Raw genomic sequence first — 25,157 nt, 5'->3', positions numbered from 1 at the left:
TATTGATCCTGAGGACACTAGAAAACCTCAAGAAGAATTGCGTATGGAATACACTGTCGACTCTGTCAGTAATGGGCGTCATGACCCAGTGTCCGATTCTTCGTTGTGTCCATTATGACCGGTAGGATAATCCTGCATGCTGCGCTATGTTTTAGAAATCTCGCACAATCCCTTTATCTGCCACTATGTTGTCACTTTCTAGGTCTCTATCCATTCTGTCTGGTTGGGAAACAATATCACCCCTCTGAGACAAGAAGAGCTGGATGAAGATGAGGAGGATGAGAATGATGTGCCAGCCCCGTCCTCACCACCAACATCACCTATAAACTCCAGGTCTGTCCTTCCTTTGTGTAGGGTATATGATTCCAGCTGAGGGTTGTGCTGTATAGTGATATCTATTCTCTCTGTCTGTCTGCAGGAAACATCGTGCTGGAGTCGATATACATTCCTGTTCACAGTTTCTTCTTGAGCTTTACAGCCAGTGGATCCTTCCATCTAATACAGGCAAGAAGACCCCAGTCATCCTGATAAGTGAGGTGGTGAGATCGGTAAGTGGCAGGGTATGGGTATGTATGTCCGTCTAGCGTAAATCCAAAGCTGTATGACACCTGTGTATTACATATGGTGCAGTCAGGCCTGTGCTACACTGTGACTGTGCATACAGCTACATCCATAAAAACTGCAATGAGGCGTATAATTGATGTCCTGTATATAACTCCTGGGGAAGAGATTATTGGCTATATAGCTTTTTACCATTTCTCATTCTGTTATGTTGAAGTGTAGTATAATGGGGAAAAAAGATGTTAATGTAATGTATGTACACAGTGACTGTAACTGCAGAATAGTGAGCGCAGCTCTGGAGTATAATACAGGATGCAACTCAGGATCAGTACAGGATAAGTAATGTATGTACACAGTGACTGCGCCAGCAGAATAGTGAGTGCAGCTCTGGAGTATAATACAGGATGTAACTCAGGATCAGTACAGGATAAATAATGTAATGTATGTACACAGTGACTGCACCAGCAGAATAGTGAGCGCAGCTCTGGGGTATAATACAGGATGTAACTCAGGATCAGTACAGGATAAGTAATGTAATGTATGTACACAGTGACTGCACCAGCAGAATAGTGAGTGCAGCTCTGGAGTATAATGCAGGATAAGTAATGTAATGTATGTACACAGTGACTGCACCAGCAGAATAGTGAGTGCAGCTCTGGAGTATAATACAGGATGTAACTCAGGATCAGTACAGGATAAATAATGTAATGTATGTACACAGTGACTGCACCAGCAGAATAGTGAGTGCAGCTCTGGGATATAATACAGGATGTAACTCAGGATCAGTACAGGATAAGTAATGTATGTACACAGTGACTGCACCAGCAGAATAGTGAGTGCAGCTCTGGAGTATAATACAGGATGTAACTCAGGATCAGTACAGGATAAGTAATGTACAGTATATACACAGTGACTGTACCAGCAGAATAGTGAGTACAGCTCTGGAGTATAATGCAGGATAAGTAATGTAATGTATGTACACAGTGACTGCACCAGCAGAATAGTGAGCGCAGCTCTGGGGTATAATACAGGATATAACTCAGGATCAGTACAGGATAAGTAATGTAATGTATATACACAGTGACTGTACCAGCAGAATAGTGAGTACAGCTCTGGAGTATAATGCAGGATAAGTAATGTAATGTATGTACACAGTGACTGTACCAGCAGAATAGTGAGTGCAGCTCTGGGGTATAATACAGGATGTAACTCAGGATCAGTACAGGATAAGTAATGTAATGTATGTACACAGTGACTGCACCAGCAGAATAGTGAGTGCAGCTCTGGAGTATAATACAGGATGTAACTCAGGAATATAATACAAGGATCAGGATAGGATAAGTAGTGTTTACTAATTTTCTCCACTTGATATGTAGTTTAGTTATATCTGTAAAATGATGCTCATTCTTATCACCAGTACAAACAGTAAGTTGTTTTACCTAAAATTCCTACTATATACAGTATACTATATTAGTCCTGATAGTACTGTTAATAAGCTCTGTGTAGCTGGCACCCTATAGTTACATAATATTGATTTGTTGTAGACAACAGGTGCCCCCTGAGGTTTGCTCACAAGACCCTGACGGCATATATATATATATATATATATATATATATATATATATATATATATATATATATATGTGTATATATATTTCTCATTATTATACATCCTTGTATATCCAGGATGGGTCCTGTCATACAGCAATGCCTTTAATAAGAACTCAGAAGTGGAAACTCAGAAACTGTTTCTTCTGAAGCAGAATCCCTGTGTCCTCTATGACCCCTGTGTAATAGCCTTCACCTCTACTGCTCCTCTAATAAGTCCATTGACCTCTGTGGGTTCCCTGATCCCCTATGTGTACAGTGACTTGATAGTAAGGCAATGCTGAGCCCCGCACGCAGTACAACATGCATACAGATAGTCAGTAATGATGCAGGAATGGTGCTCCTTACTGTCTATGTGGTTTTATTGTCAGTGTGTTCCTCCGCCTCTGTTGTTACACCATGTTTCCCTCTCCCCTACAGTTGCTGGCAGTGTCGGATCTATTCACCGAGAGAAATCAGTTTGAGATGATGTACACGGCGTTAACCGAGCTCCAGAAGCAGCACCCGTCTGAGGATGAGATTCTCATCCAATATCTAGTGCCTGCAATCTGCAAAGCTGCCGCCGTACTGGGAATGGTAAGATAAGTGCACACTGCCTGAATCCCTATCACACGCTGGGAGAGAAGATATGGCCGACCTCCTAATTGTTGGGTGTCACCATCTTTGTGCTTCCCGGTCTATGTGCAGATTATTATCTGCTAGGTGAAGTGAAAGAAATCTGTGTATGTTCACTCTGCACAGTGGGGAAGCGGATCAGCCGGACTTACCATTATCTATATAATTGTAACTACCTGATAGTGCCATCATATATATTCCACAGAGTGCTATACAGTTTGCAATAGCTGATCGGTCTGGATCCGACACCTTGGACCCTCGCCGATCAGCTGTTTGCTAAACATAGATCCTCAATATCTAAATCCTGGTTGAAGAGGCCGCAGTGGTTGGGTGTGCTCTGCGGCCTCTTTGCTGAATACCAAGCACAGTGCTGTACATATCGTAAGGGCTGTGCTTGGTGTTGTATCTCAGCCCTATTAACTTGAATAAAGCTGAGCTGCTGCTTTACCATGTGACTAATAAACATTACATCAACGGCACAGGGAAAAGGCCGCGGGCTCTTCTAATAGCTGATCAGCAGCAGTCTCAGGTGTCCAAACTCCACCAATCACAAATAGGTAGCTCATCAATATGCAAGTCTCAGGAAATCCTTTTAATTCAACTGATGATCCCCCACTGCTGCAAGTCAGCATCACTCACCGCTGAGGTGTCGTCTTTTTGTATATATATTATATCTATGACAGCGCTATTTATGCATATTTGTGGACAGGGTCCAATGCTGCCTTTGTATTCTCAGGATAAGGCTATAGCAGAGCCGGTCAGCCGCCTCTTGGAGTCCACGTTGCGGAGCACTCACATGCCCAGCCGCATTGGAGCGTTGCACGGCATCCTATATGTGCTGGAGTGTGACCTGCTGGACGACACGGCCAAACAACTCATTCCTATCATCAGTGACTACCTGCTCTCCAATCTGAGAGGCATCGCACAGTAAGTGGCCTACTTGTCAGATAAATTCTGAATATATCCTGCTGAATATGATGATCAGTGAAGGGGGTCCTACCATGAGAGGACCGCTACTAGTCCAGAGGGGATGGTGGGTCCTGCTCCTTGTTCTAAGTGCACATTTTTGTAATTAATCTCCATTTGCATGAGCAGATTGATGACATTGATATGCCAAAAAACCCTATAAATAAGGGGTACTCTGTCTCCTTAAGGAGACGTAACCTTTGCCGACCACCTGCCGGTGTAAGGAGTCTTACAGACCAGGCATACTAGGAAGTCTGGCATGTTCTTTCCCCTCTTAATAAAACCTCGTCTTTCTCTCCTTTCTCCTCCAGTTGTGTCAATCTTCATAACCAGCAGCACGTTCTGGTGATGTGCGCAGCCGCTTTCTACTTGATAGAGAACTACCCCCTGGATGTTGGGCCAGAATTCACTGCGGGCATTATACAGGTATCTAAGCCATGGGTTACATCCACTGTAAAGTAAAAGGGGATTGTACCCCATAAAGTATCATAAAAATGAATAATGTTTGTTGAAGAGTTATATAGCATGGCACCACCTGTTGTATAGTGTATAACAAGGCACACATCCACCTACTGAGCTCTGTACTGGTGGACACCCAATCATGGTCATCTTCTGGAGAGCCAAGTCATGGTGCTCTCTGCATGTTGATCCTCTGCTCATTGCAGAAACTGTACAGTACATGGCAACATAGCAGAGAACATTCTTTCAGGGAGCATAAGAAGGGACTATAATGTTTGCTGCCAGAAGGAGAAGGAGACTGACCCTATCCAGAACCACCTCAGCAGCACCAAAGGTGAATACATGGGAGAAAAAAAATTAAGAAAACCAATTTCTATTAGGAGGGTAAAATATCACCAGGATATGCCATCACTTCGAAATAGTTGGGGTCCAACTCCTAGGAACCCCAATGGTCTTCAAATAAAGCTGCCACTGTGCTCGTTCTGAACACATGTCCTGTATTCTATACTTTTGCCTGTAGACTGGAAGCTTTGCTGGGTAGAAAAAAAAATTCTGTCATCTCTTGGAATTGACCAAAGTCAACTAAAGGGAAAATATTAGGCTGTTTGGGACTAATAAACCACAAACATGCCATTAAGCAGCGGGGTTTAGGGTCCCAAACCTCTATATCCTACCACCACTCACCGCTGGTATCCTTAGTTAAAGGTCCCAAACAGCCTGACAGGTTCCCTTTAAGCGCTGCACTTTGATATATAACATAACACTACATACATATCAGCTTTACAGACTTTTTCAATTTTCTACTTCTTTTTTACAACAATATTATGAGATTTATAGAAATAGTAAAAGTTGATTATTATTTCATAGGACATTTGGGCCTAGAAAGTAAAAAAGCCTTTCATTGGTCCGGTATCTGGGACTATTTCTCATAAATGATGGATATCGGCTATACTAAGCGCCAGTCTTTATGGATGGATTGGAGATTGCTCCGTCTCCTCCTTTGTACTAGATGTATAATTTATACATGATGAATAGAACATGTTATGTCTTTAGTACAGATTTCCAGGCCTGAGGGAAGTATTTCACGGTCTATTAGATTTCTTGGTAATACTGACTATACTACTAACCTGCTGCGCCGCAGTATTGATGACGTTTCTGAAACCTTCTGAAGTCTTATGGGTTTTTTGGGGGCTGAAGATAAATGGTTCAATATCAGTGTTCGCTCTGGCAGTATCCTGGGAAAGTTCCAACCTTAGGCCAGTTCATCTGTCAGTCTCTGTAGGCGTTATGTAGACTGTAGATATGGGTGACCTGATGTTAGGGTAGGTCCTTACTATCAGATTTATGCGGTAACCAGGAATGGTCAGTGTACAGAGCTGTCTGTTTCCAGCTTCAAACACTGTGCTAGTTCTGGGAGCCGCACTTCCCAATATCAGCCAATGACGGATTGGGTCCCCAGTGATCTGATGTCAATGATCTATCCTAAGGATATTTATTTTGCTTACTCGTATAGCGCCATCATATTCCGCAGCGCATTACAGTCACTGTCCCACATAGGGCTCATAATCTACATTTCCTATCAGTATGTCTTTGGAATGTGCGAGGAAAGCAGGGAGAACATACAAACTCCTTGTAGATGTTGTCCTTGGCTGGATTCGAACCCAGGACTCCAGCGCTGCAAGGCTAAATCCCAGAAAACTAGGCTCATTAGATATTGCAACAGCTATTTTTATGTATCTGATAATTCTGCTCTCTATTTCTAGATGTGCGGAGTGATGGTCTCGGGAAGTGAGGAATCCACACCATCTATGATATACCACTGTGTCCTGAGGGGCTTAGAGCGCCTCCTGCTGTCTGAGCAGCTATCAAGGTTGGATGGGGAAGCCTTGGTGAAACTGAGCGTGGACAGAGTCAATATGCACAGTCCTCACCGAGCCATGACTGCTTTAGGTCTAATGCTGACCTGCATGTATACAGGTGAGATGATGCTATATATAGGGAGGTGGATTTTTTTTATTTATTTATTTTTTCTATCCATGTCAATATATTTAATCTCAAGCCTCCAAACTGCAACTAGGATGGGTGCGAAACGGACCAACCCTACAGCCCTTTGGTCGAGATGGTTAAAAAGAGAGCAGGTGTTGTACAGTCACAGAATATAGGATCAGGAATCTGACCTATTCTATTGTGGCTCTCTCACGGTACCAGCGATCTGCAGGGGTCCTGAGTAGTGGGCCCCCGCAGATCTAATCTTGATGGCCTATCCTAAGGATAGACCATCAATCCTAGAAACTGAATCACTCCTTTAAAGGCGTATTCTGGTAATTACCAGTTCTACCCACAGAACAGAAGATCCCGTCTGATTGTGGGGGTCCATCTGTTGCTGCTCCATTGACTTCTTCGAGCCTGTTGGAGATAACCGAGCTCCATACTTGGCTTCTCTTCACAGTCTTGTAGTGAGGAATCTGCTTGCTTGTGCAAATCTCGTTCTTATAGGAACTTGTGATTTGGGGGGACTGCTGCTCTTCTCATATAGGGCACGTGGGACCCTGGTGATCAGGGGGGGTCTGATTGCTAAATAATCCCCTATGTAGCGGGTAGACCCCCACTGATATTGCAGGTCCGTGTGGAAAGAAAACCTCAGATAATCACATTGTCTTTCTTTCTTGCTTTGTCTAGGGAAAGAGAAGTTCAGCCCTGGGCGTACAGCAGAGCCGAGTCCTGCGGCACCGGACAGCGAGTCTGTCATTGTAGCCATGGAACGGGTGTCTGTGCTATTCGACAGGTAATTCCTTGGTCATCCATGCAGTCATCAGGCTTCACAAAAATGACTGAAATGTGTTAAATGGCAGCAGATCTTCCATGCAGGGTGCTAGGAAAGCTGGGTAATGGGCCCTGCCCTACCTACACTGATAGCCTTAATAGTTCTCACTGACTTCTGCAATAGATTTGGACCAAATATCTTCACTTTGCCGCTATAACCTGGAGTCGATGTAACATCTGGACTTCTTCCCTGTAATGAATCCTCACCCCGCTGTTCGCTCATTATGTCAGCAGGAGGCAGAGGGTTAATGCCGCAGGTTTAGGGCTCATTAATCTCTTGTATTATCCACGAAGGGAAAACTTTCATCTGCCGGCCCTTATGACTGTCGTTGCATTTTCTGTCGTAGGATACGGAAAGGATTCCCATTCGAGGCGAGAGTCGTGGCAAGAATCCTCCCGCAGTTCCTGGATGATTTCTTCCCGCCTCAGGACGTAATGAACAAAGTCATCGGGGAGTTTTTATCCAACCAGCAGCCCTATCCGCAGTTCATGGCCACCGTTGTTTACAAGGTAACTGGATTCTACATGTTCATGGTTTACGTCATGCAGCGCCAATCCTATTACTTGTACAGGAGCTGCACATGCCGCCTGTCCACTAGCACATGGAGGCTTTGAGAACAGCTGATCTGTGTGGGGTCTGGGTGTGGGACCTCCACAAATCACATACTAATGAACTATCCGGTTGATTGCTGAATTGAGCTTTGTGCAGTGTATATTTCACAGTGTAGAGGTTACAAACCTCCTAATGGTGTCACTATCAGACCGTACATGGCGGACATGTTCTTATTTCTCATTCATACCCAAATTCTGCCCTTAGTCAACAGATTATGTAGATTATAGGTAAGGAGGAAATGTAAGATGGTTGGAGCCAGGCAAGCCAACAAGATCCGCCAGCTGCTGCTTTCATTGCTATTTCTAAGCTTCTGTCATGCACAGTCGCCCTCTGTACAGTGACTTCTCACTGGTGACAAGTTGTCGAATTTCAGGATGGGGGCATACTGGCATTGGCATTCACCTCTGCTGAGAGCCAGAGGGGGGTGAAATTGTACATGCAAGTGCCAACCTGCCATGTCTGAACAGACGTCTTTCATCACACCGCCGCTTAGACATACATTCACAGTAATCTTAGATTTTACCCAAAATGTGCCCGAGCATGGGGAGATGGAAATTACAGGAAGTCTCTCGTGATCTGAATGGATATGGAAAATCGCCAGTTATCAGGACGCTAAAATACGGCCCTACAAACTACATTTCTATCATTTAGCCTGTATCGCTCCTCCACAACATGAAACCTGCACTAAGTAACGGCAGAAGCGGACACCGAGACGCTCCCTGGCACCCTTCCCCCAACTCAGACTGGAAGATGCTTCAGTTCACACTTTGCATCATTGTCCTGTATCAGGACCGTGAAGATACTAGCTTTGAATTGGCATGGATTTTCGTTCTAATTTCCGCCATTTTCCGTCCTAGATAATAGTTACATGTTGTGTCATGCCTGTCCCTGTCCCCATGACCAGCCCCTGAAACTACTATTCGGTGTAAAAATGTACCCCCTGGAAATAAAAGGGTTAAACAACATACTGCTGAGGATTACAGAGCCCAATAACCGCGTCTCTACCTGCTGCCGGGTCTTAACTCTTTTAATCCCATTAAGCTGTGAGCACGGGAAGCCATGCCACTAATCTCTGGCAACTTTTTAGGAAAAGGGCAAAAAATCTCAGGTTTCCGACCTTTACAGCTGGTACGGAGGGGAACAAAGTGAAATATGTCGCACTAAGCAGGTGTCGTCGTAGTGTCCCTTTAAGTATTGTTAAGACCATGAGCGGTTTCCTTCTCGGGAGATGATGTTCCCACTCACCAGCACGTGGTAACTGAGCTGCCCGGTCATCTGGTGATAAATCCTAATTGTCCATATTTCCTGCACTGATGGCGTCCGCGCCAAAGTGTCGGAACGAAGAGTTCATCTCGATCACAGCACCATAAGGACCCGCGGTGCGTGACATTGGCAGCCCAAGGATGTGTGAACGGGTTAAGACCATAATATCCGCTGTTCTGTGCAAAGTGGGTTATGTGGCCGGCAGGGAGGACAGCAGAGGCGCGGGGTGTGTAATATTAGCATTTACAGTAAGTGTTATCCCGTCATCCAGTGCACACTGCCAAGGGCAAATCTACAAGTGCCAGGCCTCTGCATGGTGCCACTCACTGAAGGATTCCTGCCTGCAAATTGACCCATGCTCTGTCTGAATGTAGCTCCTAGTCTAAATGTATATATAATATATATACAGGGCTCCAGCCACTGAGACCTACCTACCCCTTTAAACGTATAGGGATGAGCTGCACAGGCACAGCCCATAGGTGGCACTATTTGGTGGAGGCAAATATATGCAGGCACACTTTCTAATTCTAGATGAGGGGAACCTGTAGTTACTATTTTATATCTGTTTCTGAGAACGCTGGGTGGCAATCACTAACACAGAGTGGGCAACCTTCAGCAGTCCTGCTGTTATGTTCATTGTTAGGGTTTTCCTAGTATATAGGCTGCATAGTCCTCTACATGTCGTGTACAGGCTGCGTAGTCCTCTATATGTCGTGTACAGGCTGAATAGTCCTCTATATGTCCTGTACAGGCTGCATAGTCCTCTATATGTCGTGTACAGGCTGCATAGTCCTCTATATGTCGTGTACAGGCTGCATAGTCCTCTATATGTCGTGTACAGGCTGCATAGTCCTCTATATGTCGTGTACAGGCTGAATAGTCCTCTACATGTCGTGTACAGGCTGCATAATCTTCTATATGTCCTGTACAGGCTGCATAGTCCTCTACATGTCGTGTACAGGCTGCATAATCTTCTATATGTCCTGTACAGGCTGCATAGGCCTCTATATGTCGTGTACAGGCTGAATAGTCCTCCACATGTCGTGTACAGGCTGCATAATCTTCTATATGTCTTGTACAGGCTGCATAGTCCTCTATATGTCGTGTACAGGCTGCATAGTCCTCTATATGTCGTGTACAGGCTGCGTAGTCCTCTATATGAACTGTACAGGCTGCATAGTCCTCTATATGTCGTGTACAGGCTGCATAGTCCTCTATATGTTGTGTACAGGCTGCATAGTCCTCTATATGTCGTGTACAGGCTGCATAGTCCTCTATATGTCGTGTACAGGCTGCATAGTCCTCTACATGTCGTGTACAGGCTGCATAATCTTCTATATGTCCTGTACAGGCTGCATAGTCCTCTATATGTCGTGTACAGGCTGCATAGTCCTCTATATGTCGTGTACAGGCTGCGTAGTCCTCTATATGAACTGTACAGGCTGCATAGTCCTCTATATGTCGTGTACAGGCTGCATAGTCCTCTATATGTTGTGTACAGGCTGCATAGTCCTCTATATGTCGTGTACAGGCTGCATAGTCCTCTATATGTCGTGTACAGGCTGCATAGTCCTCTACATGTCGTGTACAGGCTGCATAATCTTCTATATGTCCTGTACAGGCTGAATAGTCCTCTACATGTCGTGTACAGGCTGCATAATCTTCTATATGTCCTGTACAGGCTGCATAGTCCTCTACATGTCGTGTACAGGCTGCATAATCTTCTATATGTCCTGTACAGGCTGCATAGTCCTCTATATGTCGTGTACAGGCTGCATAGTCCTCTATATGTCCTGTACAGGCTGAATAGTCCTCTACATGTCGTGTACAGGCTGCATAATCTTCTATATGTCCTGTACAGGCTGCATAGTCCTCTACATGTCGTGTACAGGCTGCATAATCTTCTATATGTCCTGTACAGGCTGCATAGTCCTCTATATGTCGTGTACAGGCTGCATAGTCCTCTATATGTCGTGTACAGGCTGAATAGTCCTCTACATGTCGTGTACAGGCTGAATAGTCCTCTACATGTCGTGTACAGGCTGCATAATCTTCTATATGTCGTGTACAGGCTGCATAGTCCTCTATATGTCGTGTACAGGCTGCATAGTCCTCTATATGTCCTGTACAGGCTGCGTAGTCTTCTATATGTCCTGTACAGGCTGCGTAGTCCTCTATATGTCCTGTACAGGCTGCATAGTCCTCTATATGTCCTGTACAGGCTGCATAGTCCTCTATATGTCCTGTACAGGCTGCATAGTCCTCTATATGTCCTGTACAGGCTGCATAGTCCTCTGTATGTCCTGTACAGGCTGCATAGTCCTCTATATGTCCTGTACAGGCTGCGTAGTCTTCTATATGTCCTGTACAGGCTGCGTAGTCCTCTATATGTCCTGTACAGGCTGCATAGTCCTCTATATGTCCTGTACAGGCTGCGTAGTCTTCTATATGTCCTGTACAGGCTGCGTAGTCCTCTATATGTCCTGTACAGGCTGCGTAGTCCTCTATATGTCCTGTACAGGCTGCATAGTCCTCTATATGTCCTGTACAGGCTGCATAGTCCTCTATATGTCCTGTACAGGCTGCATAGTCCTCTAGTATCTTCTGTATCTTCCCCTTATCTTGTTGAAATCTTCTTATGACGTCTTTGCATACTGACCTCCGCTATCTAAATGTGATATACAAGTCTGTGACATGAAGAGGCAGTCTATTGTATAGCAGATAGTATGACCTGTTGCTACATGGGGGTCTTTCGCAGGTTCCAGTTCAAGGCAAGTGGATGAGATTGTGCCCATAATATCAAAATGGTGGGGCACCGATGCTCATTAGCTGTATGAAGAGGCCACAGCGTTCATACCAAGCACAGCGCCATACATTATATAGTGGCTGTGCTTGGTATTGCAGCTGTATCCCATTCGTTTGCATGGTACTAAGCTGCAGCACGGCTACGTGACTGATGATCTCTGGCAACTTGACTCGTTCTGCCAGCCACATCCTGAGAATAAAAGGAGAGGTGATGGCATGATTGCGGGTCTATCACTGCGGCCGTGCAAAATACCGCCTTATAATTCACCTCTGGATGTGGTCGGCACCGCTCATTTTGCTTGATGGATTATGGAACCTCTAAAAGCCTGTTTATGAGGGACTACACAAGGATACGGCTGCATATACAGGGTCACATTAAGGACGTGTTATACCCAGGTACAGTATGTCGTGGATATGACGTTCCTGCACTGAAAGACGTCTTCAATGATGTTCTTCATCTTATAATCCGTGCCGTTTTTGTTTTTTCTTAGGTGTTTCAGACGTTACACGCCACAGGACAGTCTTCTATGGTGCGCGATTGGGTCATGTTGTCCCTCTCAAACTTCACGCAGAGGACGCCGGTGGCCATGGCGATGTGGAGCCTCTCCTGCTTCTTCGTCAGCGCTTCAACCAGCAAGTGGATCTCTGCAATGTATCCTTAATCCGCTTACCCTGCTGTAAGCACAGGCCAATGCACTCACTAGCTCTATAGCTTTCGCCCTGGGTAAGGAGGGTGCAAATTTTACTGACCCTCAGCTACTCCTCATGTCAGTACTTACATTAGTCATGCATAGGAAATTCTACAAGTGTCCTTATGGTATGCTAGCGTCTTGGGACAGTGTAAGTAGCTGATCTGCTTGTGTACTCTATAGATGATAATGCCCCATCCACTCTGATATCGCTCACCTTACCTTCTCAGTCTGTGCATCTAGTCTGCTTAGTCTGTGTGACATCACTTTCATTGGTCACGTGGACTTATGACAGCTCAGCCCCAATCAAGTGAATAGGACTGAACTGTGATGCCAGGCACAACCATTATACAAATGGCCTGGGACCCAGGTGTTGGACCCCTGCTGATCTTTAACTGATGACCTATACTAAGCATAGGTCATCAATTAGTTTGGGATACCCCTTTAAATTTTATAATGGGCGCTGCCTTTACTATTACAATGAATATTAGTATAGTCACCATAGAACAAGTAAATACCTTTTGTTGCAGGAGAGGACAGAGTAGGCAGATCAGCTCATATGACCCAGGTTCAGAACCAGTCCAGAAACCAGAGGTTGGGCCAAAATAGAACCCTGAAGGTAGTAAGGGGTTAAAGAGTCCCTGGATAACCCCTTTTTTAAAAAAAAAAAAAAAAGTAAATTCCCCAACACTTATTTAATTGTGACCCCTGAGACCCCTCATCATTTTGCAGTAATCTGGGGATGAGGTGCTTCATTTCCCTGCAGTGCCCCTACAGGTGAAGTAAGGTATTACATGCCTCCCATTGAAGTCAAGTGCCAGGTCCTCCAAAGCAGGACCATTTTTACTTTAGCCAATACATGAGAGGTCCTGAATGTCGGAGCCCCTCCTTATATCGTATCTGTCATTGTCTGAGCCCTAAGCAGTATACCCTTTTCAGTATACGTGTTCTCCTTAACTTTCATTGCAGTTTGCCGCATGTGATAAGCAGAATGGGCAAATCTGAGCCCGTGGACATCAACCTGTTCTGTTTAGTGGCCATAGACTTTTACAAGCATCAGATCGATGAAGAACTGGACCGCAGAGCCTTTCAGTCGGTGTTTGAGCTGGTGGCGGCCCCCGGGAGCCCCTATCACAGTCTCTTGATGTGCTTACAGAATGTGCACAAGGTTACCGTTTTCTAAGCACTTTTATGGGTGAGGATGGTTTTAGGAGCAGAGATGGCAAGACGAGGGAAGACCCTGCACCTCTCCCGAAGACCTCTCCTCTGAACGTTCCTCCCCACTCTGCAGTCACTGTGACTCGCACTCTGCTCTGAATGTCGCTTCTTGTAAATATATTCTGATCGCTACTAGATTTTTTTTCTTTAATACAGTGAATGTAAATGTCCTGTTCATTTACACGTTCTACTCCTGGGAATCTCTGACAACACAAACCTGCACCACTAAACCATATTCAGCAGTCCAGTCCGTTGTCGTATTCATCCACCCTCCCCTCTTGGGATCCATTAGTAATACTTTGTGGAGTGTCCTGACGATGGCACATAGCACTGCGTCTCTGGCCTCTGGTGCTTGTAGTGACAGCCACGCGTAATGAGTATTAATGGAGGGCGACGTCATTAATAGCCTAAATCCACAGACACCTAGTACAATGAGTATTAAAAACTTGTGTTGTCTCTGCTTGCAGCCCCATCACCATTAGTGTATTCTTCAGACTTTCTGGTTGCCTAGAACTTCCTGTCTGGGGGACCGATGACAGGAAGTTCTGCCGGCTGTACAATAGACTGCCTCTCTGTTGCACAGACTTGTTTTAGATTTCATAGGAAGGCAAGACGAGGACTGGAGCCAGAAGGATTGTGAATGATGTGCCCCCAGATGGGGATAGTCTTTAATGCCACGACGTGTGGGACTCCTGCTACCAAGAGGTTTGTGTTGATTTCCAGGGTTACCCCAGCAAACGTGGGGGCATGTGTGCGTAATGGGCATTGCAGTAACCTCCTGATTTCCTTCCCTTATTTTGGGTATAAATGGTTTTAACTTCTATTTCTATACTGTGTAAGATATGTATAATTGTAAAACCTACAGCCGACTACAAAGCCGCTCCGCTCTATCATGGTCGTCTCACCGGTAACGCCTGCTCTCTTATCAATCTGTGGCCCAAACAAAATGGATTTTTGTCATCCCATTAAAGTCATTATGACAGTCACAAGCCTGGATACAGGACGGGATGTGACGAAAAATTCCTTCATGTTTTACTATAAATCCTGACTAGTATCAATTGTTTTCACTCTGTTTTAGGAAATCACCTGAATATTACGCCCCCAAAAGGATCGTACCTGAAATTGTGCTATAGTATAGTAACCACTGCCATGGAAATCATGAAAGGGGTGTAATATTGAAGACTTATCCTTAGGATGGGTTATTAATAGAGATGAGCGAATATACTCGATTGAATACCTCCGCCGCATAGCTCCCGGCGCCAGGGAAGGTGGGATGGGCAGTAAAAATTTGATGCCCCGGAAGTGTTTTTGCACCGGAAGCTATGCGGCGGAGGTATTTGATCGAGTATATTCGCTCATCTCTTATCATTAATATTAGGTCGGTGGGGGTCCGGCACAGAGCACCCTCACTGACTAAATGGTACCTCCTCACTGCCTACCAAGCATGGTGCTGTACATGGTATAGCAACTGTGCTTGGTATTGTAGTCCAGCCTGAGTAATGGTCATGTCCAACAGCTGATCAGCAAGGGTGCTGGGTGTGGGACCCCTGCGGATCTGATTTTGATGACTTAGTCTAAGGATAAGTCATCAATAGTGTAGTCTCAAGACCCTTTAGTTAGTGCTACTAAAGGCTAAGCCTCAACAGTATGAGGTTGCTTTATTTTAAGAATTTTGGGTATGTCAACTAAAACCCCTCACCAATAATAGGAATGGTGATGGGGTCTTCCATCTGTCCCCTATAGTCAGAGGAGGCAGACGGAACATAGAACAGCAAGATCAGACTACACATGGTTTGTTTGTAGTCTGTAACCATGTAAGATAGTTACAACTTGGCTAATGATTGGCCAATCATGGCACATACTGGCCAAAAATATCCAACGTGTCCAATCTGTGATTGGTTGGCCGATCTGCTTGAAAGACCATTCACAGCCGAATCTGCTATTTTGGCTGACCACTCTCTAGTGTATATAGCCGGCCTTAGCCTCTCTGCAGTTTTACAGATATTTCGGCAGGTTGTGTCTCCTTCCAACACTCCCAATATTTTAGATATTTTATTCAAGGCCTTTTGGTCTTGTGTAGAAATAAATCTATATTAAAGCTAATTTAACGTGTTTTAATATAATAAATTAAAGCATCTTCTTCCTATGTGAAGCTCACAAAGATTCCCTGCGCCCCCATGACAACACTTCCTGCTTCTGTGCTCTGAGAGTTTAGTATTTGTCATAAGCACGCTGGATCCCACCAACCAATCACAATGCAGCTTTCATCTGTCTTGAGCATCTTGTTGCTTGTTGTGGGGCCTGTAAAATGTTAACCCTTTGACCACCCACACACCGTAGGTGCTTAAATGTGGACACCTGAATCTGCTGCCCCGCCGTATCACCGACCCCCGATCATTATACTGCATCCATCGTCATGTGACCAGGTTCATTGTTTGGGCCCATTCATTCTTAACCCATATCTCAGCTCATGTACTTCCAGTGTTTCATGGATCAGACCACTTTGTACTCTGCCCTGGACTATGATGGGAAATCTCCGGAGTCCAGACTTTGTTTGTTTTCACAGTATAACAGAGAATATATTCAGATGTATGTTTAAATTAAAGATTGCCGGTATATTGCACCTGAATTAAAGAATTGTAAAATGAGCAGGCGTCCTGTTTTATGATCTATAGGTACCACATAACATAAGCCCTATCTACTATAGTACACACTGTCTCTCCATACAAGCCCTATGTGCCATAATATACACTGCTCCACCAAAACACAGATTTTTTTTTTCAAGGCTCCTCCTACTTGACAACAGGAAGCTTGTGCAGGGAATAACACAAGGAAGATTGCAAGCACTGGACTGATATGTTGTGTCCTGGTGACAGACTCCCAGGAAGGGCTTGGCCCTGCTCTCTGTATAGCTCATAACTCGCCAAACTGATAAACTAGAAGAAGGGAAGTGTTTGGGTAGTGGCCCCATAAGAAATGCCCAGTTTTGCACCAGTGTATCTTGTATGTCATTTGTGTGTGTGTCCATAAGCATCATGTGTATCTCAGTTTGGATATCAGTGAAAAACGTGCGGGGGCAACACGGTGGCTCAGTGGTTAGCACTGCAGCCTTGCATCGCTGGAGTCCTGGGTTCGAATTTCGCCAGGAACAACATCTGCAAGGAGTTTGTATGTTCTCCCTGTGTTTGCGTGGATTTCCTCCCATTCTACAAAGACATACTGATAATCTAGATTAAAAAAGAAAAAAAGCTGCAATCGGTTGTTATGGATACCTGGAGTAAAGCTGTGTGTATGTGACCTTGTGTAACAGTGTCCAACAGCACCCTGCCCCTTTAAGGGTCTGTTCACATTGAGTTTTTTTGGCAGCAGATTTTGACGCGGAATCCACCTCAGAATCAGCTGCCAAAAGCGGCTCCCATTGACTTCAATGCTGCACATTCAGTTGCGATGAGTCCCACAGAATGTTCACACGGCAGAAAAGGTTTCCGTGACCTTTTCTTCCGTGTGAACATACCCTTAAGCTGACCTACAGCACTGACGAAAAATGACTGGGTTGTGTGGGGAAGGACGCTCGATAGAAGCAGTGGTACAGACCCAAACAGTCAGACAGAAATTATGCAGCAAACTGGTTTATTTAGGGAAAACAAAAAACAGGAAAATAAATAAACCTTGACTTCAGGTACAAAATGAGCAAAACAAAATACAGCCTTAACTTCAGGCAAAAATAAAAACCTGCTTGTCTGAGCAACCGACTAAACAGAACAGATAACCTAAATATACAAGCAAACCAAGTGCAATAAAGTCTCAGCGGACTCAGGGTTACAAAACAGAATCATACACCTCCTTTCACTCCATGGAACTGCCCTGGCATTGCAGGATCTGCAGCCTATTTCTGGTCTAGTAATGAGCCCAGGATCTACACCTGGGCTGAGGCCTACTTAAGATCCGCCATGGACCACACATATGTCAGAAACCGGGAGCTGATATATCTGGACTCCAGCACTTTGCCTGTCACCTTCTTACAGTTGTTATGGAAACCTGATGTGTGGTATTGTGTGTTGGCTGTGTATCTAATCCTCTGACGTTTGATAGTGTTCTGAACTGTGTATCTATCACACATCAGAGGATTAGATACACAGCACAGTATCACACATCAAAGGATTAGATGCACAGCTAAGCACACAATATCACACAGAGCATTAGATACACAGTTCAGCACACAATATCAGAGGATTAGATACACAGCTCGGCACACAATCATACATTAGAGGCACAATTTTAGCACAGTATTACACAAAGGATTAAATACACAGGTTAGCACAGTATCACACATCAGAGAATTAGATACACAGCTCAGCACAGTATCGCACATCAAAGGATTAGATACACAGCTCAGCACACTATCACACAACAGAGAATTAGATACACAGCTCAGCACGGTATCACACATCAGAGGATTACTGTGCTGAGCTGTGTATCTAATCCCCTGATGTGTGATATAGTGTGTGCTGAGCTGTGTATCTAATAATAATCCTCTGTGTATGCCAGTTGGAATATGAGTGAAAGACTTGTAGGTTTGTATTGGTTAGAGAGAGCTAGTCTAAAATCTTCCCCAACACCTGATGTACCTGTGTGCCAAATTTGATGAGGATCGGTCCAGTCGTCATGCATAAAGAATAGACAGACAGATAGAAACTCATATACAGTATATACAGTCCTATGAAAAAGTTTGGGCACCCCTATTAATCTTAATCATTTTTAGTTCTAAATATTTTGGTGTTTGCAACAGCCATTTCAGTTTGATATATCTAATAACTGATGGACACAGTAATATTTCAGGATTGAAATGAGGTTTATTGTACTAACAGAAAATGTGCAATATGCATTAAACCAAAATTTGACTGGTGCAAAAGTATGGGCACCCTTATCATTTTATTGATTTGAATACTCCTAACTACTTTTTACTGACTTACTGAAGCACAAAATTGGTTTTGTAACCTCAGTGACCTTTGAACTTCATAGCCAGATGTATCCAATCATGAGAAAAGGTATTTAAGGTGGCCAATTGCAAGTTGTTCTACTATTTGAATCTCCTCTGAAGAGTGGCATCATGGGCTACTCAAAACAACTCTCAAATGATCTGAAAACAAAGATTGTTCAACATAGTTGTTCAGGGGAAGGATACAAAACGTTGTCTCAGAGATTTAACCTGTCAGTTTCCACTGTGAGGAACATAGTAAGGAAATGGAAGACCACAGGGACAGTTCTTGTTAAGCCCAGAAGTGGCAGGCCAAGAAAAATATCAGAAAGGCAGAGAAGAAGAATGGTGAGAACAGTCAAGGACAATCCACAGACCACCTCCAAAGAGCTGCAGCATCATCTTGCTGCAGATGGTGTCACTGTGCATCGGTCAACTATACAGCGCACTTTGCACAAATAGAAGCTGTATGGGAGAGTGATGAGAAAGAAGCCGTTTCTGCACGTACGCCACAAATAGAGTTGCCTGAGGTATGAAAAAGCACATTTGGACAAGGCAGCTTCATTTTGGAAACAAAAATTGAGTTGTTTGGTTATAAAAAAAAAGGCGTTATGCATGGCGTCCAAAAAGAAACAGCATTCCAAGAAAAACACATGCTACCCACTGTAAAATTTGGTGGAGGTTCCATCATGCTTTGGGGCTGTGTGGCCAATGCCGGCATCGGGAATCTTGTTAAAGTTGAGGGTCGCATGGATTCCACTCAGTATCAGCAGATTTTTGAGAATAATGTTCAAGAATCAGTGACGAAGTTGAAGTTACGCCGGGGATGGATATTTCAGCAAGACAATGATCCAAAACACCGCTCCAAATCCTCAGGCATTCATGCAGAAGAACAATTACAATGTTCTGGAATGGCCATCCCAGTCCCCAGACCTGAATATCATTGACCATCTGTGGGATGATTGGAAGCGGGCTGTCCATGCTCGGCGACCATCGAACTTAACTGAACTTGAATTGTTTGTCCAAAATACCTTTATCCAGGATCCAGGAACTGATTAAAAGCTACAGGAAGCGACTAGAGGCTGTTATCTTTGCAAAAGGAGGATCTACTAAATATTAATGTCACTTTTCTGTTGAGGTGCCCATACTTTTGCACCGGTCAAATTTTGGTTTAATGCATATTGCACATTTTCTGTTAGTACAATAAACCTCATTTCACTCCTGAAATATTACTGTGTCCATCAGTTATTAGATATATCAAACTGAAATGGCTGTTGCAAATACCAAAATATTTAGAACTAAAAAGGATTAAGATTAATAGGGGTGCCCAAACTTTTTCATAGGACTGTATATATAGAGAGAAAGATAATGCATTAAAAAGTAAAAGGGCAGAAGAGGATTGGTGTGACAATGATTAAAATTTATTAAAATCTGGCCAGTGGCTCCAGGTTTACTCTTAGCCATTATGCTGCTAGTCTCCGAATGTGGTGTCTTCATATCAAAATATATTTCGTACTGATTTTCGCCCCCCACAGTTCTGATATTTGTGATATACCCTAATGATAGGTTAGTCTCAAAAAGCTAAACAAATAAAAAATTTTTTTTTTTTTTTTTATTTTTTTTTTTTTTGGGGGGGGGGGGGTCAGTCCTGAGACATACGAGACCAATTAAAATGTTCCCTAAAAAAGCCTCACTGTGACCAGGGCACAAATTTTCTATCAGTGACAAAAGGACTGTCTATGTCGGTCCAGGTCTGTACCCAAAAGCTACCATTGTGGACAATGATATATATCTAGAGAAGTGAAAACCATGTGGGCTGTAAGTGACTCCATTGTAAACAGGGAGACTGCTGTGTGTTGCCCCAGTGTAAAGCAGAGCGAACCAGTAGACTGAGAGACGGAGACCTTTCTGTTGTGTCAGAGACATTGCTGTTAACTTCTATTGTGCTGAATTACTATCTCAAGTAATGTATCGGTGATAACCAGACCTGCTAGCGTGAGCATGTGCGTGCGTTTCCTTCAGGCAACCTCTCAAGTAAGCAGGACCCGGCTACCCTGTTCTTAGATTGGCTGGTATAATGAGAAAACCCTATTCATGCACCCATGTGGGCCATGACTATGTGAGGGTAAGTACAGACGGGGTTTTTGGACCAGAACCTGAGGTGGAGGTTGCCTCAGGTTCCGGACCAAAAGCTGGGTACCCATGACTGAAAGCCGGTGCACTGCACCGGCATTCAACTGCACTCTCCACTCCGGATTAGGCCCAATGAATGGGCCTAGTCCGGAGGAGGGAGAGTCCTCAGGCCGAATCACGAGGCAACTCGACCTGAAGAATGAGCATCTTGCTTCTTCCAGCTCCCGGAAGTGAATGGGAGCCTTTTTTGCAGGCGGATTTTGATGCGGATTCTGTGTCAAAATCCGCCTGTTAAAAACGCCGTGTGAACATTCCCATAATAGAGAGTTCCTTCATCTCTACAGGGGTCATGTGGACAAAGCTACAAGATAACCTAATATAGAGAAGGACATGTACTATCCTGCGGACACAATCTGTTCTGTACGATCACACAGTTTTTTGAGTGTGATATTGTCATTCGTTGTCGGCTTGTTGTTTTCTTGGGTAGTTGTCATTGTGTGCATTGCCGCTTACTACAGATGGGATTTTAGAAGGTTAATATTTATGTATGGAAGAAAACCACATTAAAGGGAATCTGGCAGGAGACTCACGCTGCGTGAACCACGGGCAGCACCTGACAAGTTCCCGCGTCAAAAAAACATCTATATTTTACGTTTTTGTAGGCAAATTGGTTGAGATCCGTCAATCAAACTGAGCCAGGCCGGGAAAAGCCAGCGGGGAGCGGCATGGGGGACACTTCTCCTCTCCCGGGCTGGTTTATACTTTCTCTGTATTTCCCCATAAAACTTAGCTGTCAGGATTTCTGTCCCGATAGATTCCCTTTAAGACTAGATTCACACATGCAGTTTTTCATGCCGTTTTTTGAGCCAAAGTCTAAAGTGAATCCAAAAAGAAAGGGAAACAATAAAGGAAAGATGTGATTCCTTCTTTCTCCTTTGTGTCGACTTCTGTGCGAAAAAAATATGCAAGCGCCATTCAGGCCTCACTGTGAATGTGCTGCAGGTTTCTATGGATTATTTTTAAAGATTTTCACATTTTTGTTAGTAAAAGGAAATACACAAAATATAGCGACAGATAGAAACTAGGAGAACCGTGGAAATGATGCGCAATTCTATCTAGAGAGTCCAAACCGCAAAACAAGTAGGGAAATCCCACAAAGAATGAGGTCTGAGGCAAAACAAGACGAAATACAAAAACAGAACGAAGTAAAAACTAAAGGAAACTGGGGGAAGAATAAGGAGGAATATGGGGGACAGCCAGGGGTGAACCTAGTCTTTGTGCCGCCTGAGGCGGACGTCAGAAAGCCGCCCCCCCCTTCCCCGGGAGGAGGGGGAGATGCTGGGCAGAGGGGCGGTGTTAGCAGGCAGGGAGAGGACCTGCTCTCTGCTAAGCATGAGGGGCAGCCGCTGGAGCAGCGCTGCGTCCACAGCGCTGCGTCCACAGGGCAGCGCTGCCCCAATCCACCGCTCTGTGACGCTGACGCTAAGCCGCTTCAGGTTGCCTCATGAGAGGTGCGGCACTGGATCCAGCTATATCAGGATTTAACTATGCCTAGTGGAGGGAGTATGGGAGCCGTAGTTGTCATGGTTGGGCTCAATCAATCCTCCGGCACCCCACAGGGGCTGGTGCAGTCATGACGGGGCCTGTAGTGAGGAAGTCTGTGGTGGTAGTTTCCTCAGGCCAATCTCTATAGTAAATCTTCCTGAGCCTGATGGTGGTTGGCGTGCTCCTGATGGTGGTGCAGGAGACAATGATAAATGGTGCAAAAATTAATTGTTTGTCTGAAGTAAGGCAGGTAACAATGGCAAATAAATCTTCCATAAAATGGAGGCACAATTTTGGCAACCTCTAAAAGTGAGAGGGCTATGGTGCATCTCCAGACTGTGATATTGACCTAATAGTGAGCCAGGGTAACAGCGGTAGCGGCTGTCACAGGGCCTGGGACATTAGGGGGCTCGGCCGGACCCTGTTGTGTGTGTTTTTTCTCCTTATAAATAGTCTGTTACCTGATGGAGTAACCCTAGCTGGTAACTGGCCCTATTTACTGACCGATCCCCGTTGCTGCTGCTCACGGCTCCCTGCACTTCCCCTTCTGAGGATGTAGCTGTGATCAGGAGTGAGGATTAGTAAGTGAGGCTGCGGACCCATGAACCCCACAAACACCGCTATCATTATACTCTGGGGTCCTTTTAGACCCAGAGTATAATGATCGGAGGCCCAGGAAAGGTGAGGGAACATAAAAAAAACTCTCCTTCGCTCCGGCAGTCTTCGGGCCTGTTTGGTGAAGTCACAGATGTCATGTGGGCCAGGCTTGTGTCATTATACGTCATGATGCACGCCTGGCCCACGTAACATGTGTACCAACATTGAAGATGACTGAAATCAACGGGGAGTACTCCAGAGCCAGGGGGAGGTAAGTAATATTTTATTTTATGTTTGTATCCTCCCCTTGGTCTCCGATCATTATACTCTGTGGTCTGAAAAGACCCCAAAGTATCATAATTGTTCATGGGTGGTCCACAATGGGGCATAACACTGTGTGCAGGGGCCACTATGGGGGATAATACTGTGTGCAGGGGCCACTATGGGGTATAATACTGTGTGCAGGGGCCACTATGGGGCATAACACTGTGTGCAGGGGCCACTATGGGGGATAATACTGTGTGCAGGGGCCACTATGGGGTATAATACTGTGTGCAGGGGCCACTATGGGGCATAACACTGTGTGCAGGGGCCACTATGGGGGATAATACTGTGTGCAGGGGCGTAATACTGTGTGCAGGGGCCACTATGGGGCGTAATACTGTGTGCAGGGGCCACTATGGGGCGTAATACTGTGTGCAGGGGCCACTATGGGGCATAATACTGTGTGCAGGGGCCACTATGGGGTGTAATACTGTGTGTAGGGGCCACTATGGGGCGTAATACTGTGTGCAGGGGCCACTATGGGGTGTAATACTGCATGCAGGGGCCACTATGGGGATAATACTGTGTGTAGGGGCCACTATGGGGCGTAATACTGTGTGCAGGGGCCACTATGGGGCGTAATACTGTGTGCAGGGGCCACTATGGGGCGTAATACTGTGTGCAGGGGCCACTATGGGGCATAATACTGTGTACAGGGGCCACTATGGGGTGTAATACTGCGTGCAGGGGTCACTATGGAGCATAATACTGTGCGCAGGGGGCACTATGGGGACATAATACTGTGTACTGGGGCCACTATGGGGAATAATACTGTGTGTAGGGGCCACTATGGAGCATAATACTGTGCGCAGGGGGCACTATGGGGACATAATACTGTGTACTGGGGCCACTATGGGGAATAATACTGTGTGCAGGGACCACTATGGGGCATAATACTGTGTGCAGGGGCCACTATGGGGCATAATACTGTGTGCAGGGGCCACTATGGGGCATAATACTGTGTGCAGGGGCCACTACGGAGCATAATACTGTGCGAAGGGGGCACTATGGGGACATAATACTGTGTACTGGGGCCACTATGGGGAATAATACTGTGTGCAGGGGCCACTATGGGGCATAATACTGTGTGCAGGGGCCACTATGGGGTATAATACTGTGTGCAGGGGCCACTATGGGGAATACTACTGTGTGCAGGGGCCACTGTGGGGGATACTACTGTGTGCAGGGGCCACTATGGGGTATAATACTGTGTGCAGGGGCCACTATGGGGGATAATACTGTGTGCAGGGGCCACTATGGGGAATAATACTGTGTGTAGGAGTGCGGTTTGTGGGGGGAGGGGGCATTTCTCATATGTTCGCCTTCAGGCCCAACCACTCCTAGTTACGCCGCTGGTGGGCTGACTTATACTGACCAACTGGTCTAACCAGGTAACTTCAGCAACTCTCTCTGTTGTCCTCTTCATGGTAGATTTGTGAGATTGGAGAAGAGCAGGTATATGATACCAATACAGAAGTTATACTGCATCTGCTTCTATGGGGTACTGATGGAAGATTTAGCCTCCTACCCCAGCCATTGGTCAGGGGTAATAGTTTTCCCTGATCCAATTCAGACATATTGTATATTGATGATGAATATTTAGTAATGAAATCTCTCCCAAAGAGGTAACTTATGGTTCTGATAACTAAGTTCTATGGTAGTCTAAAGACTAATGACCAGATGACTAAAGACCAGATTGTGGCCAGGACGGCACCAGGTCAGAATTTCAGGGATTGTAGGATTATAGAGAATTAGAGACCATTGGGAAGTTCTGAGAGACCAAGAAGGAAACCACTATTTGCATTGCTTTCTATGGATTTTATACTCTGAAATTTGCTTAAAAATCAGGTTAAGCTTAAGTGAACTCTCCACAATGTAAATATAAAGGAGTGGAGTATCTCTAAGACGCTTGGCACAGGAATCTTGAGAAGAGCTGCTGAATTCATCATTCTTCTCTTGT

The 25,157-nt window shown here is 45.0% G+C and overlaps 1 protein-coding gene across 1 annotated transcript in view; it reads left to right on the top strand.

Annotated features, from left to right (window-relative positions):
* HTT (huntingtin) overlaps positions 1–16,268 on the top strand; it is a 119,886-nt gene extending 103,618 nt beyond the window's left edge. Inside the window, exons 58-67 of the mRNA XM_075261015.1 lie at positions 203–333; positions 419–548; positions 2,590–2,745; positions 3,521–3,711; positions 4,062–4,176; positions 5,973–6,186; positions 6,889–6,994; positions 7,380–7,542; positions 12,205–12,365; positions 13,372–16,268. Coding sequence (XP_075117116.1) covers positions 203–333; positions 419–548; positions 2,590–2,745; positions 3,521–3,711; positions 4,062–4,176; positions 5,973–6,186; positions 6,889–6,994; positions 7,380–7,542; positions 12,205–12,365; positions 13,372–13,585 — 1,581 coding nt within the window. The 3' untranslated portion in view covers positions 13,586–16,268. The remainder of the gene's footprint in view (positions 1–202; positions 334–418; positions 549–2,589; positions 2,746–3,520; positions 3,712–4,061; positions 4,177–5,972; positions 6,187–6,888; positions 6,995–7,379; positions 7,543–12,204; positions 12,366–13,371) is intronic.
* Positions 16,269–25,157: the final 8,889 nt, after the last annotated feature.

The sequence above is a fragment of the Leptodactylus fuscus genome, chromosome 1 (assembly GCF_031893055.1).
Source record: "Leptodactylus fuscus isolate aLepFus1 chromosome 1, aLepFus1.hap2, whole genome shotgun sequence".
Taxonomy (NCBI): Eukaryota; Metazoa; Chordata; class Amphibia; order Anura; family Leptodactylidae; genus Leptodactylus; species Leptodactylus fuscus.
Note: the sequence above shows the minus strand (reverse complement) of the source record. Positions and strands in the feature narration are given on the sequence as shown.